The sequence below is a fragment of the Strix aluco genome, chromosome 21 (genome assembly GCF_031877795.1).
Source record: "Strix aluco isolate bStrAlu1 chromosome 21, bStrAlu1.hap1, whole genome shotgun sequence".
In the NCBI taxonomy this organism is placed as follows: Eukaryota; Metazoa; Chordata; class Aves; order Strigiformes; family Strigidae; genus Strix; species Strix aluco.
The window spans coordinates 3,082,991-3,099,808 of NC_133951.1; the positions used below are offsets into that span (position 1 = coordinate 3,082,991).

Below are 16,818 nucleotides of genomic sequence, written 5' to 3' on the forward strand. Positions count from 1 at the left end.
GTTGGGAGCGTGGGAAGCATCATTGGCTCCCTCCCACATGCCTTCCCAGGCCTTTCCCAGCCCAATTTTCAGGTCAGCTGGAATCGGATCCAGTCTTGTCTCTGCCAGGATGGCAACCTGATACGGCCTGGCCAGATTGCGGGTGCCCGTGTCTCCTGTCTCTGCTGCAAAACCTGCCCTGGGGACGGGACATGTGACAGCAGGGGACAGTCCCCAAAGCTGATGGGATGGGCTTTCCCCAAAGCTGCTTGGACTGGACGACTTCAGCAAAACAGCCTGAGCCAAAAACCTCCTGTGACACCATGGAGCATCCGCTGTGATGGTCACGGTCTCTCGGGGACATCTCGGTGCTTTTTGCTTCCTGCACGCCCCAGGCAGGGAGGTGGCTGAGGAAGTGCCAGCAAAGGGACGTGAATTCACAAATCCATCACTGAATTCATGAGATTTCTAACTCACACATTCTCTAAATCATCACTTGTAAATCGGGCACTGATGAGCAAAACACACAACCCCCACAACAACCCCCAGCAGCGCTACAGGCTTGGGGAGGAGTGGCTGGAGAGCTGCCAGTCAGAGAGGGACCTGGGGGTGTTGATTGACAGCCGGCTGAACAGGAGCCAGCAGTGTGCCCAGGTGGCCAAGAAGGCCAATGGCATCCTGGCTTGTATCAGCCATAGTGTGGCCAGCAGGGACAGGGAAGGGATCTGACCCCTGTACTCGGCACTGGGGAGGCTGCACCTCGATGAGTGGGTTCGGTTTTGGGCCCCTCACTCCAAAAAGGCCATTGAATGACTCGAGCGTGTCCAGAGAAGGGCAACGGAGCTGGTGCAGGGTCTGGAGCACAGGTCTGATGGGGAGCGGCTGAGGGAACTGGGGGGGTTTAGTGTGGAGAAGAGGAGGCTGAGGGGAGACCTCATGGCCCTCTGCAACTCCCTGAAAGGAGGGTGCAGAGAGGGGGGATGAGTCTCTTGAGCCAAGGAACCAGTGCCAGGACAAGAGGGAATGGCCTCAAGCTGCGCCAGGGCAGGGTCAGACTGGCTCTTAGGAAGTATTTCTTTGCAGAAGGGGTTGTTGGGCGTTGGAATGGGCTGCCCAGGGCAGGGGGGGAGTCCCCATCCCTGGAGGGGTTGAAGAGTCGGGTTGACCCAGCGCTGAGGGATCTGGTGGAGTTGGGAATGGTCAGGGTGAGGTTCATGGTGGGGCTGGAGGAGCTTCAAGGGCTTTTCCAACCGAGATGATTCTGGGATTCTAAAACAGCCGCCCAGCTCCTCCACCGTCACAGTGCGGGCATCCCCTGGCATCAGCCAGTCCAGGTGCTGTTGGGGCTGCTTCAAAAGTTGTTTTGGGACTAAGCTGATGTATTTACACCTTCCACCTTGTCAATTTGGTCGGTGCCGTTGCTGTCAGGGAGCAGATTCTGCAGAAGCAGCCAGAGAAGCGCTGTGCAAGGCCGCTGGTGGCAGGAGGCAGCGCCCAGCAGGTGACAGTGACCTTTAGCTCTTTCTGGCCACTGTGTCCTGCCTGTGTGTTGCCCTCGCTTGGACCTAATGACACTGCTCCCTGCACACATCAGGCTTTGTCCAGAGCTGTGTGTTAGCCAAAAACGTGAGCAGGGTTTGGGTGAGCCATCGCTAAAGGGGTAAGGTGAAAGAGGGTGCTGGAAGAGGGTGAAATGAAGCTGTTTGCAAACATCCCAGCCGCCTGCCTCGGTTAATCCCTCCCACGGCCTCTTGCTGCTTTACCGGGGATTTAGCAGCCGTTTTGCTGCTTTACCGGGGATTTAGCAGCCGTTTCCATCGTGGCTGGGACCAGCCCATCCCGTGCAGGGGGGAGCAAGGTTGGTCTCCGTTTGCACCGGCACTGCACAGGCTCCTGGGGTGTTGGTGGGTTTGTTTGCTGTTGGGCAGTGCCACCCTCGCAGTCTGCACCCTTCCGAGTCAGTCTCCAGACTTCGGGATTTGGGTTTTTTGTCCTTTATTCAGCGCCAGTGCGGGGGGCAGGGATGGGCAGGGTGAGGGGTGACATGCCCCGCTGTCCCCAGGGATGGGCAGCCCCAGTAGGATGGAGTGGAGGGGAGCGGAGCGCTCCCTGCCACCAGCAGCCGGAGGGAACATCAATAATGAACCTTTTTTTCTTTCTATTTTAATTTTTGGTGTTTCTCCTTGCAAGCTCTGAGGTCCCCGTGGCCCCTTGGCACTGCGAGGCAGACCCTGCTCTTACAGCCTCCGGTGACATCCCGGCACTAGGTGCATCTGTGCCGGCACTCTCCAGGGCACGCCTGGCTTTGGCAACACTGCTCGGGGGATTTTTTACACCTTTTGGAGATAATTGAGTGGGGATGGTGGTTGGTGCAGCCTTGTCTGGGTGTCTCCTGAAGAGTCAGTCATGTTCGAGGGGGCCTGTCTCCAGGGCTGGGGGAAATCCAAACCCTTCCTGGCATGGTACCTAATTGCCTCCAGTTTGGCTCATCTAGGTGGGTGTGCATTCACATATGTGCCCTTCTGAACGTCATACCCCTTCCTTGCAACATATACACGGACATGTCTATATATATATTAAATGCATGTTCTTTTTATAGAGAGAATTTTTACAGATATATCCACACATGTCCGTGTATGTGTTGCAAGGAACATGTCTGTTGCAGGGATGGCAGAGGCTGTTCTACCTCAGCCAGGCATCATGGAGATCTATTTTTTTTGTAATATATATAAATAATATTTTTAGTTATATTATTATTACATATAGTGTATATTACCAGTACTATATATGCTATTGTAGTGGTGGAGGGCAGCTCAGCTCGGGTGCCAGGCTCCCATGAGACGCCTCCCGCCTCAAGGACTCACTGCAGGCTCAGCTCTTCTGCTTCTCCCGGCTAGGGAGGATTATTTTTTTTTCCCCAGATCATTTCCCAAGATTTTGAGCTTTCCATGTTTTCCCCATGTCTCTCAGCTTTGGTTTTCAGCAGATCTTGGTTGCTTACATTTAATGACTCATCTTCTGAGTTTTGGGATGAATTGCTTGATTTAATCAATGCAGAGGCAAATAAGGCAATTTTCAGCCCCAGGTTAGAGTACTGGCCAGTTTGGTTTGTGGCAGGGCTCAGCTGGGGACAGATACCTCCTGCCCTCACCTGGGGACACAAGGGCTTCGGAGGCTGCTCTGGATCCAGCCCTCAGCCTTGCTCGGGGGGTACGATGGGGCAGCATCAGCCTGGTGAAATCTTCTGCTTAAATCATCCCTGCCCTGGGAAGGGGTTGGGCTCCGGGGCTGTCGCATCCGATGCAGCAGCAATTAAAACCACTTGAGTGAAAAGCAAGAAGTCCCTTACGTGGCTGGACAGTGGGTGGGGGACCTGGCCGGATACCCCGGTGATGGCCCCCGCTGCATCCGCAGGTGGAGAAGCGCCTGGAGCTGGTGAAGCAGGTCTCCCACAGCACCCACAAGAAGCTGACGGCATGTCTGCAGGGCCAGCAAGGCGTGGACGCCGACAAGCGCTCGGTGAGGCTTTGGCAGGGCTCTGAGGTGGCGGCGGCGGCGGCGGGGCGGCTGGGTGGGAAACGCAGCCCTCTCTTTGCAGAAGAAGCTGCCGCTGACGACGCTGGCGCAGTGCTTGATGGAGGGATCGGCTGTGCTGGGCGACGACTCCCTGCTGGGGTAAGGGGGCCCTGGGTCTCCCCCCGGCGCTCTGCCGCTGCCGGCAACTGCTGCCGTTCCTTATCTGTGACGCCGGATAACGGGTGTTGGACGGGCTGGGATGCTCCTGTGAGCTCAGTTGTCCAGGGGTTTCCTTTATTCTTCTCCTCCTTGTGATGAGCTGGAGTCCTTTAGTCATGCAGTAAACAGTGTAAACTATATATATATTTCTATCTGTCTGTCTATCTATCTTTATCTATCTATCTATCATCTGTTTATCTGTTTATCATTATCTATATCTATTTCTATGTATTTATCATCTATCTATCATCTATCATCTATTTATCTATCATCTATTTATCATCTATTTATCATCTATCATCTATCTATCATCTATCTGTCTATATCTATTTCTATGTATCTATCATCTATCTATATTTATTTCTATCTATGTACCTATGTATCTATGTATCTATCTATATTTATTTATCATCTATCTATCCATCTATCTATTGTCATCTATTATCTATTATCTATTATCTATCATCTAGATCTATCTATTTCTGTCTATGTATCTATGTATCTATCATCTATCTATTTATTATCTATCTATCTATCTATCTATCTATCTATCTATCTACCTATCTATCATCTATCTCTCTCTCTCTTAAGAAAGTCCATACAGTTTCAGACTATAATTGGTCCGATAGTTAAGGAATGAGATTTTCCTAACACCTGGGGTGGCCGCAGTCCCTGGGCTGCCGCCCTCTCTCCAGCCCCCTGCCAAGGAAGGGCTGTCCCGTTCCACTGCCGAGCCCCCCCCAGGGCTTTGGGGTGCAGGATGGCTGCCCATGGCCCTCCCGGCGCCCGCGGTGCCCAGCCCTGCCGTGCCCTTGCAGGAAGATGCTGCGGCTGTGCGGGGAGGCGGAGGACAAGCTGGCTCAGGAGCTCATCCACTTCGAGCTGCAGGTGGAGAGGGACGTCATCGAGCCCCTCTTCGTGCTGGCTGAGGTGAGCGGTGGCGGGGACGTCGCTGGGTTGGGGTGTCACCGTGCTGGGGACTCACATCCAAAACAAGCCAGGGGAAAGCAGGGTTTCACTGCATAGTTGGTTCCTGGCCCCTGTGAGAGACCTTCCCCCTTTGAGACTTCTGCTAATTGCTTTAATTGGCAGGCAGTCTTTTCACATTCAGCTGGGCTGGCTGCTGGGGCAGTGGTCCTGCCGGGCTCCTTCGCCCGCTCTCCCTGCTCTTGCTCTTTTCTGCCTTCCCTGAAGGCAGAGGCATTAACACTCTTATTTCTGACCCATTTTCCCAAGCTCCAAATACATACCATTGTTGTTTGGGATTTTTTTCCCCTTGCTTTTTCTCCCTGCTGCCAGCTTTGTTTTTCAATTTTTCCCATTGCTTTTTTCCCCACTTCTACATCTAGCAAATTGTCCTGGGCTTGGTTCTGAGTTTATCTTCCCCAACAGAAACAAAAGCTTTATCACACTGCTGGTGTTCAGGGCTTTCAACCGTTACTAAATCCTTGGCAAACAGTGCCTGTGCGTGGGAGGCTTTGCATTGCCATCCCCAAAAGCCCTTTTCCTGCCTTCACCCAGCTCCCCACTGCAGGAAGCTTTGATCCCCCGAGGATGCTCCTCTCAGGGATGTGGGTTCTGCGGTCAGGGCTGGCGGGGGGTGGCACAGCCTGGGTGGGGACACAGAGGAGGGACGAGCTCTGCCATCTTCTCTAGTGATGTTAAAATAAGGAGCTGCACCCTTATCCACACAGCTTGCGCCAGTCGCAGTCAGGTATGACCTGCCCTGACACCTCTCCGCGGTTTATCTTCTCCCATTTCCATGTGCTGCTGCAGGTGGAAATCCCGAATATCCAAAAGCAGAGGAAGCACTTGGCAAAGCTCGTGCTGGACATGGACTCCTCCAGGACACGGTAGGAAGCACCTTCAAAGCTGTTCTATAAAAAATAAAAATTCCCAAGCGATGGGTAGTGCTGGGGAGGGCACGTCCCAGAGCCCTGGTACCACGGCTTCCTTGGGACAATAAGTTTCGGTTGTGTCGCTGTGCACCTTTAAGTCAAGCTCTGCAACGAGCCAAGATTTCTGCTTTTGTCTGCAGAACCGTAGATCCCTTTTTCTTGCTTGCCCTCTGCAGAAAAGAGTATTTTTTTCTGGCACAAGTCTTTATTTTTTTCCTCTTTTCCCTATCTTGGTGAGTTCTTACGTGATGGCAAAGAGCCTGGTGCTCCTGCTGCTCTAGAGTAGTGCTGGGGTGGAGCTGGGATGACCCTTGGGATCATCCTATGTCCCAGACACTGTGCTTTGGGTTTTGCCTGGGGCCGTTGGGCTGGCCAAGCCCCGCACATGACAGCATGCCCTGGGTAGAGGTCTGGGAGGCGTCCGTAGTTCCCAGTGTCATGTCCAGGCTCTGCCATCACCTTCCTCTCTCCTCCCGCCTGGGTGGGGCTTGTTCTCCTGCTGAAAATAATTGTTTAATTAGAGCCCAGTGCATGCAGCGGGTTGTGGGGACTGGGGATGTTTTGGGTTGGGAGCGGATTCTGCATCCCAGCCGGGGTTGGGACCATCTCCGTGGTGCTCAGCCCTGGGGACCATGGTGGGCTTAGCTGAGGGGGGTCCCTGGGCAGCCCTCCAAGTCTGCTGGGATCCAGCCACCACTCTGCGCGGGTCCCCATCCCTCGCCGTCACAGCTCTGCCCTCTTGTGCAGGTGGCAGCAGTCCGCAAAGTCCTCGGGTTTGGCCAGCAACCTGCAGCCCTCGGGCGCCAAAGCTGATGCTCTCAGGGAGGAGATGGAGGAGGCGGCCAACAGAGTGGAGATCTGCAGGGTACCCGGGGTCCCGGGGGGGGATCGCTCCTTGCTGGGTGGGGGGATCTTGGTGTCCTGAGCACTGCGGAAAACCTGCAGCCTCTCCTCTTACCCCATTCTTCACCCCCTCCTTACCCCATTGCCTGTGATGAACCCTCCTTCAGCTGGTCCCCTGCCCAGACGCAGCCTGGTGGCAGTGGGTGATGCTCACCAGCCAAGCAGGGTGTCGCCGGTTCCTCTGTCCCCATCCTCCATATCCCTCTGGAGCCAGAAAGTATCCCCTTCCCAGGGCACCTGTCCTGGCAGGAGCCGGCGAGCTCAGCACCGAGTACACCCACCCCTGGCACAGAGACCCGCGGGAAGTGCTGAGCCCCCGTGTGCCACCGGCCACGTCACCCCCCGCCAAGCACACCACCCCCAGCACAAGGGACCCAGCTGGTTGTGTTGGGTGGGAAAAGTGTCCAAGCGAGGGGGGACGCTGCTGCCAGCACCTTCATCACAGGCTGTGGGATTCAGCGGCGAAACCCACGGGCAGTTTTGTGTGGCTTTTAAATTCCTCTGGGGCAAAAAATGCAAAGGGCCGGGTGAACCTTGTGCTATAGGTTTTGGACAGGTTTTGGGCAGGAGATGGAGCTGAGTGCATGTCTCAAATCCTGGTGGTTTTCTCCAGGGGCACAACCAGAATCTGTGTAGCCTTTAAAATCCAGTCTCAAACTCATGCTGCGTCCCCCCGTCTTAGAGTATCGCAGCCCCATGTCCCCAGCAATTCTCAGCAAACCAGCTGGGCCAGGAGCTGCCCCCAGTATATTCACCATATGAATGATGGAGGTTGCAACTGGGACATACCCACAGTGTTTTAAAAACCTACTGGTTCTCCTCCACTTGAGGAATCCAAGGGGATTCTCAGAAAGGAGCAATTCGGGGAGTGGCAGAGTCTGTTTTGTGAGTGTGAGGACAGAAACGTGTCCTGGTGCCAAGGGGCTCGTGGCAATTCAGAGCAAGAAGCACCCAATGCCCCGTCAGCCTGGTCCGCACCGAGCGGTCGGGTGCCACCCCCGGCAGCTGCGTGGCAATTAGCCCTGTGGTTAATGAGCCACTTGCACACGAGGAGCAATGCAACGAGGTGCTGGGACGAGCAAACTTGGGGTTTAATTTGTGCCGTTCGGCCCTCCGGGATGTGCGGCCTTTGGCTGACAGGTTGTTTCCAAGGGACTCTCGCTTCCAGAGAGCTCATTGCAAAGCGCCAGATAATTATGGGCTCTGGAAGGGGGGGGGGCAAGCGTGGAGCCGTTTGCACAGCAGCAGAAAGCAACCCCCCATGGTGCTGCTGTATATTCAACATCCCGAGCACATCTCCGGGTGCTGTGACGTGCCACGTGGCATGTTGGCTCCTGGTGTGACCAAGCTGGTCCCTCCCAGTGGCCTCCAAAAGGACCATCACGGTGGCATCAGGGCAGCATGAGTGGGACGGCGACTAATTCTCTGCTCTCTGCAGGACCAGCTCTCGGCTGACATGTACAGTTTTGTGGCCAAAGAAGTAGACTATGCAAACTATTTTCAAACCGTAAGTGCCACCCGTCCCCACGGGACTCCTTGGTTGCCGTCCCCGGCTGTAGGGGTGACAGCTGGTGCTGTCTGTCCCCCCCAGCTGATCGAGGTGCAGGCAGAGTACCATCGGAAATCCTTAGCGCTTTTGCAGAATGTCCTGCCTCAAATTAAAGCCCAGCAGGGTAAGTGCCCACGGGGTCTGTCCCGCTCCTGCATGCGACACCGAGGGCTCTGCCTCACGCCGGAGCCGCGCGGGGCTTCGCTGCGGCGATGAGCTGGCTGCGGCGTGACCCCGCGGCACAGCGTGGTGCTGGGTTTGTGGCTCAGCATCCTCTCCGGGCTCGCCCCCGCTGCATCCCGAAGCTGGGGAGGGCATCCCCATCCCACTCGGTCGTGGGGGGCAGGATCCGGCCGGCTTCACAGAGAGCGGGTGAAACCTGCCCCAATATCCCCATCGGGCGCAGCACCGGGGGTGGGAACCCAGCGCCAAGGGGGGGGTCTTGGGGCTTGGCTTTGCACTCTGCGACCTCCAGAGGAGCTGGGCTGGGAGACCAAGGTTGGGGAAAGCCCCTGGTGACGGTCCCGAGAGCAGCGCATTCCCCGGGGCAGGGCTCGGGGTGCTGCCGTCGCTGCAGCGAGGCAGGGAGTGATTTGTATTTTATTTTTTTCTCTCGATCCCACAAAATATTCCTGCCTCAAACTGTGATGGAAGAAGGGGGAATATATTGCAAAGGTTTGCTCGTGATTGCTCCCCCCGGAAAACGTTATCCAGCCCCTTTGAAATATCCCGTGTGATGGTTGGAAAACATTTTGTTTGGATTTCATCTTTAAAAAGCACTTCCCAAGCCGCCCAGGACAGAGGTGCGGGGTCCTGTTGTTTTAGCAACACCCAAACGGAGTATTTTGCTGCCGAAACGCTGTGATCCAAGGGCCTTTCAGGGAGGGGATGCCAGATCTGGCACCGTCCCCGCCGTGTCCTCCCCCTCCTCTCACCCCCTCTGCCCGTCACAGAGGCGTGGATGGAGAAGCCCTCCTTCGGGAAGCCCTTGGAGGAGCACCTGGCCGTCAGCGGGCGGGAGATCGCCTTCCCCGTGGAGGCGTGCGTGACGATGCTGCTGGAGTGCGGCATGCAGGAGGAGGTAGGGCCCGTGTCCTACCACCCTCGGTTGGGCAGCATGGAAGGGGACATGGGTGCCTCCAAGGCGCGAAGGAGGAATCAGGGGGGCTTTGGGGACATCCCTGACCCCAAAGCTTGTCCAATGCTCTCCCGTGTCCTCTAACAAGGGTCTCTTCCGAGTGGCTCCCTCAGCCTCCAAGCTGAAGAAGCTCAAGGCCTCCCTGGACTGCTGCGTGGTGGACGTGCAGGAGTACTCGGCCGACCCGCACGCCATCGCAGGTAGAGGCTGCCTCGGGGCGGGGGGTTGGTGGCATGTGGGACGGCCCATCCAGCCCCCAGGCACCAACCGTGGACACCCAGAGGGTGGTCACCAGTGCATGAAGTCTGGTTGGAGGCCAGTAACTAGCAGTGTAGTCCAGGGGTTGATACTGGGTCTGATCTTGATTAACACCTTCGTTAATGACCTGGATGATGGGGCAGGGTGCACCCTCAGCACTTGGCAGATGACACCAAGCTGGGAGGAGTGGCTGATGCCATCCCGAGGTGCTGCCATCCCGAGGGACACAGACAGGCTGGAGAAACGGGCTGAGAGCGACCTCGTGACGTTCAGCAAGGGGAAGTGCCAAGTCCAGCCCCGGGCACCAGGACATGCTGGGGGCCACCCAGCTGGATAGCAGCTTGGCAGAGAAGGCCCTGGGGCTCCTGGTGGCCACCAAACTGGCCAGAAATGGGCCCTTGTGGCACACTGAAGGTGAATGGTGTTGGGCTGCACTGGGAGGAGTGATGCCAGCAGGTCAAGGGAGGTGATCCTTCCAGTCCTAGGCACAAGAGACATGGATGTACTGGAGAGAGCCCAGTGAAGGGCTGTGAAGATAATGAAGGGCCTGGAGAGAAGGCTCAGGAAGATCTCATCAATATATATATAAAAACCTGCAGGGAGGGTACAAAGAAGACAGATCTCTTTCAAGTGGTGGCCAGTGCCAGGACCAGAGGCAGTGAGGAACATGGGAGGTTCCCTCTGAACATCAGGAGACACTTTGTCACTGCAGGGGCGACCAAGCACTGGCACAGGTTGGCCAAGGAGGTGGTGGAGTATTTCCATCCTTGGAGATACTCAAAAGCCATCAGGACACAGTCATGGGCAGCCAGCTCTGGTGGTCCTGCTGGAGCAGGGGGTTCGGCCAGATGACCTCCAGAGGTCCCTTCCAACATCAGTCCTTCTGTGATTTGTCCCAGAGCCTTTTAACATCAAAGACAGAACATACAGGGGCACAAACGCAGGTGCAGAAATACATCTCTTGGTGGAATTGGGGGCGTTTAGGAGTTACCATCCACCAAGGACCACAAACCCTGACCCACACATCCCCTCCCCGGCCAAGGGCTCGAGCAGTGCTTTTGGTCACAGGCGTGGAAGAAAACAGGGATGCAATCATAATCCAAGGCAGCGTTGGGGCCCTGGTGACACTAATGAGGGTGACACTAATGAGGGTGATGCTGACCAGGAGAAGCTCTGCAGGAGCAGGGAGCGGTTGGGAAGATTCACACGTGTTATCATCAAGCTTGCCATCTTCTCTACCTCTAACGAGGTGGAGACCCTCTCCAAGTACAGATCTGAACCCGTGGGGCTGGTATTAAGCATGAATTGGGTTTAAATGCCAGTCAGCTGCTCCCCTCCTGGGCTGGGCTCTCTGGTGGGCACAGGATTGAACCCTGGTTTCCTACTGACTGCAATGGGAACCTTTTCCCAGCGCGAGGAGCTGCAAACGTCCTGGGCAAAAACGTGGGATGGAGAGCTGAGAACACCGGGTGGAGGCGAGAAGGGTGGAGGGAATCAGGGGGGTGCTAGGAGGGACTAGGTGGAGGTGGCAAGGTGGTTGCTGGGGTCGGGGGATGCTATGGGCTCCACCAAGCCCGGGACACTAGCGGGTGCTTTGGGATGTGGTGGTGGGAAAGCTGGGAGGGATGAGAGTCAAAATGCGGAGGAGCAAAACCACTTGGTGCCCATTAGCTGGTGCCACCCACAGTGCCGAGCCCCGTGTCCCTTGTGTGCTGCAGGAGCCCTCAAGTCCTACCTGCGAGAGCTGCCGGAGCCCCTCATGACGTTCGAGCTGTACGAGGAGTGGATCCAGGCCTCCAAGTGAGTCTGGGGTGTCCCCTCATTCCTCCATGACATGGATGGTGGCATCTTGGGCTCTTACGGATGGTTTGGGGGCCATGAATTATTTCTGACATGGCTCACAGCATTTGGGATGTTTCTCCAGGGTCTGAGAGCCAGGAGGGTTCCTGTGATGCTCCTGGAGCATGGTGGGTCCCAGCAGTGAGGGTGGCCCTGATGTCCCCTGACTCTGAGGTCCCCAGAGCACCCTGGCCAAGGTGGCTGAGCTCTCCCAGCATCTTCCAGCAAGCCCTTGGGTGCTGGGCGCTGGTGTCAGTTCTGGATGGGTGTGCAAACCCCAGGGGACAACTGGCTGGGGGAGCTCCCGCCTGCTTTGCTGGGATGCTCTGCACCGTGGAACCCCCAAGCACAACAGGACTGGGACAGCTGAGGTGGCACCATCGTGTCTGCTCCACCGTGGGAGATGTTTGGGGTACGGGGATGTCGGGCAGAGGGAGGTGGGAGAAGGAGCATCTCCTTTTGGGGTGGGAACCACCTCGGTGGTGCCTCAATATCAGTCTGACCACGTCCCCCACCTGCCCTGGGAGCATTGGAGCACGGCAGGGACACAGTGGTGACTCGATGGAGGGGACAGTCCCTGGGGGTGGCATGTGGGGGAGCGGGCTGTTGTTTTGGGGAGCTGTTTGGAGTAATGTCCCGTTCCAAAGCAAACACATCCCTGAAACACAAACCTCAGGGGGCCTGTGCAGAGGCAGGGAGAGGACCAGTATCCAGTCTGCCACTGAAAGGTTTCCTTCTCATTTTGGATGGATTTTTTGGGGTTAGTTTATTTACATAATGTTGGCGGCAGCCCGAGGGTCTCGCAGGGTCCCCGAGGGCAGGGGTGACGGTCGAAGGGTGAGGATGGGGGCTGAGCCTCTCACCCATCTCCCCGCAGCATCCCAGAGCAGGAGAAGCGGCTGCAGGCTCTCTGGAGCGCCTGCGAGAAGCTGCCCAAAGCCAACTACAACAACATCAGGTGAGCCTGGGGCTGGTGGGACCCGGGGAGGGGCCGGAGAGGGTGCGATCCTGATACACCGACACGGCTTGGCTCTGCTCTCCAGGTACCTGATTAAATTTTTGGCCAAGCTGACTGAGTACCAGGACACGAATAAAATGACACCGAGCAACGTGGCCATCGTGCTGGGGCCCAACCTCCTCTGGCCGCAGGCGGATGGGTAAGGTAGCCGGGTGGAAAGCAAGCGTGCCAGAGGGATGCTGGGGACGGGGGTGAGGGGGGGTCCAAGGGCCAAGGTCCCCCTGGGAATAAGGCCAGGCTGCGGTGGCGTTGCTGAGGTGCTGCCCGCCGCCTTGCAGGAACATGACAGAGATGATGACGACCGTCTCGCTGCAGATCGTGGGCATCATCGAGCCGCTCATCCAGCACGCCGACTGGTTCTTCCCCGGAGGTAGGCTGTGCCATAGCGGGGTGGGATGGGCTCCGTGGGACCTCCCAGCCCTCCCTGGGGAGCGAGTGCTGAGCGCCCATACTTATTTTTGCCAGCCCCCTCTGCTTGGGGCTCAGGCAGAGATCTGGCAAGGCTCTGAGCCCAACCCAGCCGCTCCAAGACCCCCCCAAGCATTCCTGTGGTGCCAGTATGGAGCACAGGTCTGATGGGGAGCGGCTGAGGGAACTGGGGGGGTTTAGTCTGGAGAAGAGGAGGCTGAGGGGAGACCTCATGGCCCTCTACAACTCCCTGAAAGGAGGGTGCAGAGAGGGGGGATGAGTCTCTTGAGCCAAGGAACCAGCGCCAGGACAAGAGGGAATGGCCTCAAGCTGCGCCAGGGCAGGGTCAGACTGGCTCTTAGGAAGGATTTCTTTGCAGAAGGGGTTGTTGGGCGTTGGAATGGGCTGCCCAGGGCAGGGGGGGAGTCCCCATCCCTGGAGGGGTTGAAGAGTCGGGTTGACCCAGCGCTGAGGGATCTGGTGGAGTTGGGAACGGTCAGGGTGAGGTTCATGGTTGGACTGGAGGAGCTTCAAGGGCTTTTCCAACCGAGATGATTCTGGGATTCTGTAATACCCCCCATCTCCACCCCTCACTGAGGACTCACAACCCAACGTGTGCCCCCTCTCCTTTCCCCCTCCCCAGACATCGAGTTCAACGTGACAGGCAACTACGGCAGCCCCATGCACGTCAATCACAACGCCAACTACAGCTCCATGCCCTCCCCAGACATGGACCACGCCGACCGCCGGCAGCACGACCAGGCACGGCGGCCACTCAGCGTGGCCACGGACAACATGATGCTGGAGTTCTACAAGAAGGATGGGTAGGGTCTTTGCGGTGCCAGGGTTTGGGGAGAGGGAGAAGGTGGCATTGTCACCACCGTGGGAGGGGGTGGCAGTGGGCTGGTGGATGTTGGGTGGTCCCGACGAGGGGAGGACCCCCTGCTCTCCATTCTGGGCTCTTGAGGGTGCTCAGGTGAGCCCGGGGCTTGGCGCCTGCCCCCAGCCCGCTGGAGATGGGAGTGCCGTGGCCTGTGATGTGGCACTGGGGCTGTGCCACGCCAGGGTCAGGTACCCTGGTGTCCCCAAGGTCTGTGGACTCTGCTCCAGCGGAAAGCTCCCCACTCCCAGCCTGTGTGTGCCCCCTCGTGCCACCTCACAGGGACTGCAGACAGTGAGGTGGGCTCCAGAAAGCCCCCCGAGGGCTCTCCCCATCTCCAAAAAGTGTCCCCAGGGCTCTCCCCATCACCGGCATAGCCTGGTCCCCACCGTGCCCCTCCTGCCCCCTCTCTGGAAGCCCCTTGACCTCACAGGTCCTTCTCCAAGCAGCGGGCTCTCACTCTGTGCACTGTCAAGTTTTAGGGGTTTTTTTACACTAATAATCGTGTGTTTCTGCCCATGCAGCCTTAGGAAAATCCAAAGGTACTGTACCCTCTGCAGCAGTGCTGGGATGCTGCTGGGAGGATGCTGGGAAGGTGCTGGGATGGTGCTGGGAGGGTGCTGGGAGGATGCTGGTGCCTGCTGGTCCCTGGGGAAGGGAGAGGTGGCCAGTGGGTGACACCAGCGTGTCCCACACAGCCACCCCTGTTGCCATGGAGGTTCATTCCCAGCAGCTTCCTGGTGTTGGAGATGTTTTTAGGGACCAGGCACCCCGAAGGAGCGGGGACGCGGCACCGGCGGTCCCGTCCCACCAGGCGGGTGCTGAGCGCCTGTCTCCGTGTGTCCCCCCCAGCATGGGCGTCAGGGTGATGGACACCTCGTGGGTGGCTCGCCGAGGCACCTCAGTGGCACGCAAGGCGTCCTCCGCCCCGCCGGCCGCTCAGCCCCCCGCGCCGCCCGCCGAGCTCCCCGCCACCCCCCACTCGCCCATTCCGGAGCAGTCGCCGGACATTTCAGCCACCCCTTCCCCACCTCCCACCAGCTTCGGCTTCCCCCCGGGGACCGAGCGGACAAGGTAAGGCCACCAGCCCCGCCGTGTCCCCAACCCGGGCTGTGAATCCAGCAAAACAACCCCACGGAGGGTGCCCGGCTCCCACTGGGGGCCGCTGGGCCCTGGTGAAATTGGGGCTGGGGGGGGGCAAGGAAGGTGCAAGGAAAAGCCCGAAGGAGCCCGACATCCCCCGAGCCCTCCCTCTGCCCAGGGTCTGTGTCCGACTTTAGTTTGCACAGGTCTGGTGGGAGAAGGCACCTCAATTCCACTTTTCTGCCCCAAAAAGGGGAGCTGAGCTTTGCCCTGGGGGGCACCCATGGGTGGGGGTGGCAGCCCCGGGTGGGTCGTGCCGTGGGGCTGGAGTGGTGGGGTGAGGCGGTGAGGGGGGGCCTTCGGCACCAGGGGGGCTCTGCCACCGCTCTCCCCTCTCCCCACCTGCCAACCCTTCTGCTCTTTTATTATTTTTAACTCCTTTTGGGTTTGCTTTTTGCCTTTTTCTATGGTGTTTCTGGACATTTTGCAGCAGGGGGTCACCTGGCATCTGCCAACCCCCCCGCCTTGGGGTCCCCCCCGCCCCGTCCTGGCCCCGTCCCCAGCCCTGAGCACAGCCCCTCTGGCCGGGCTGCAGCCGGAGCCTTCCTCCCCCCCCCCTCCTCCTCCTCGCTGCCCGCCCCTCACCCTGACGCCAGCCCCTGCTCCCTTCGCCGCTCCCTCACCCCGTGGCCCTGACCCCAAAACGGGCTCCCCCCGCCCCCCCCGGGCCCCCCGGTCCCGCTCCCCCGGGGCAGCCGCAGGATCCGACCCCAAACCGGGGGCCGGGGGGGCTCGATGGCCCCGTCACCGCTGGCCACAGGGGTGCCGGGACGGGGGAGGGGGGGGGTCGCGCACAAGCGGGCTGGGGGCTGCGCCGGGGCTGGAGCTGAACCCCCCGGGCCGGGGCTGCGCTCCCGCCTCCGCCCGCGGGGCAGCGGGGGGCTGGGGGCGGGACGGACCTCACCCCCTCCCTCCTTTCTTCTACTGCTTTTAAAATTTTCCTTTTTATTTTGTTATTTTTTTAATTTTAATTTTATTTTTTATTTTGTTTCAATTTTTAATTTCTTTTTTATCGTACTTTTATTTTTCATGTATTTTTATTTTTATTATTATTGTTTTGGTTTTGTTTACTTTTTATTTTTTCATTTATTTTTATTATTTCATTCCATTTTGTTTTGGTTTTTAATTTTCTTTAAATTTTATTTTAATTCTTCGCATTTTTAAAATTTTGCATTACTGTTTTATTTTTTTATTTTATTTATATTTTTCATTTCTTTCCATTTTTCATGTCTTTTTATTTTTGATTCATGTTTCCTCTCTTCTCTCTTCTCTTTCTTTTCTTTTCTCTTTTCTTTTCTTTTCTTTTTCTTTTCTTTTCTTTTCTTTTCTTTTCTTTTCTTTTCTTTTCTTTTCTTTTCTTTTCTTTTCTTTTCTTTTCTTTTCTTTTCTTTTCTTTTCTTTTCTTTTCTTTTCTTTTCTCTTTTCTTTTCTTTTCTTTTCTTTTCTTTTCTTTTCTTTTCTTTTCTTTTCTTTTCTTTTCTTTTCTTTTCTTTTCTTTTCTTTTCTTTTCTTTTCTTTTCTTTCCTTTCCTTTCCTTTCCTTTCCTTTCCTTTCCTTTCCTTTTCCTTTTCCTTTTCCTCTCCTTTCCTTTCCTTTTCCTCTTCCTTTCCTTTTCCTTTCCTTTTCCTTTCCTTCTCTTCTCTTCTCTTCTCTTCTCTTCTCTTCTCTTCTCTTCTCTTCTCTTCTCTTCTCTTCTCTTCTCTTCTCTTCTCTTCTCTTCTCTTCTCTTCTCTTCTCTTTTCTCTTCTTTTCTTTTTTCTTTTCTTTTTTCTTTTCTCTTCTCTTCTTTTCTTTTTTCTTTTCTTTTTTCTTTTCTCTTCTTTTCTTTTTTCTTTTCTTTTTTTCTCCCGCCTCCTTTCAAGCACTTTTCGGCCCAAGGAGCCGCCCCCCGGGGCCGGGCAGTCCCGGGGCAGCCCGGGGCCGGGCACCGCGCCGCAGCCGCCCCCCCCCGCCACCGCCCCCACCCCGCCCGCCGAGCAGAGCCCGCCCGCCCTGCGCAAAGGTAGGAGCGGGTCGGGGATGGCGGGGGGGGGTCCCCCGCTCGGTGTGACCCCCCCCCAGCACCCTGAC

The 16,818-nt window shown here is 56.7% G+C and overlaps 1 protein-coding gene across 3 annotated transcripts in view; it reads left to right on the forward strand.

The window, feature by feature from the left end:
- ARHGAP44 (Rho GTPase activating protein 44) overlaps positions 1–16,818 on the forward strand; it is a 31,591-nt gene that overhangs the window by 11,801 nt on the left and 2,972 nt on the right. For all 3 annotated transcript variants that reach the window (XM_074847525.1, XM_074847524.1, XM_074847523.1), the window contains exons 3-19: positions 3,394–3,498; positions 3,578–3,654; positions 4,533–4,644; positions 5,491–5,567; positions 6,360–6,477; positions 7,954–8,022; positions 8,107–8,188; positions 9,018–9,145; positions 9,291–9,402; positions 11,179–11,260; positions 12,177–12,257; positions 12,343–12,456; positions 12,596–12,687; positions 13,369–13,549; positions 14,130–14,147; positions 14,458–14,679; positions 16,611–16,750. In XM_074847525.1, the coding sequence (XP_074703626.1) occupies positions 3,394–3,498; positions 3,578–3,654; positions 4,533–4,644; positions 5,491–5,567; positions 6,360–6,477; positions 7,954–8,022; positions 8,107–8,188; positions 9,018–9,145; positions 9,291–9,402; positions 11,179–11,260; positions 12,177–12,257; positions 12,343–12,456; positions 12,596–12,687; positions 13,369–13,549; positions 14,130–14,147; positions 14,458–14,679; positions 16,611–16,750 (1,810 nt within the window). The remainder of the gene's footprint in view (positions 1–3,393; positions 3,499–3,577; positions 3,655–4,532; positions 4,645–5,490; positions 5,568–6,359; positions 6,478–7,953; positions 8,023–8,106; positions 8,189–9,017; positions 9,146–9,290; positions 9,403–11,178; positions 11,261–12,176; positions 12,258–12,342; positions 12,457–12,595; positions 12,688–13,368; positions 13,550–14,129; positions 14,148–14,457; positions 14,680–16,610; positions 16,751–16,818) is intronic.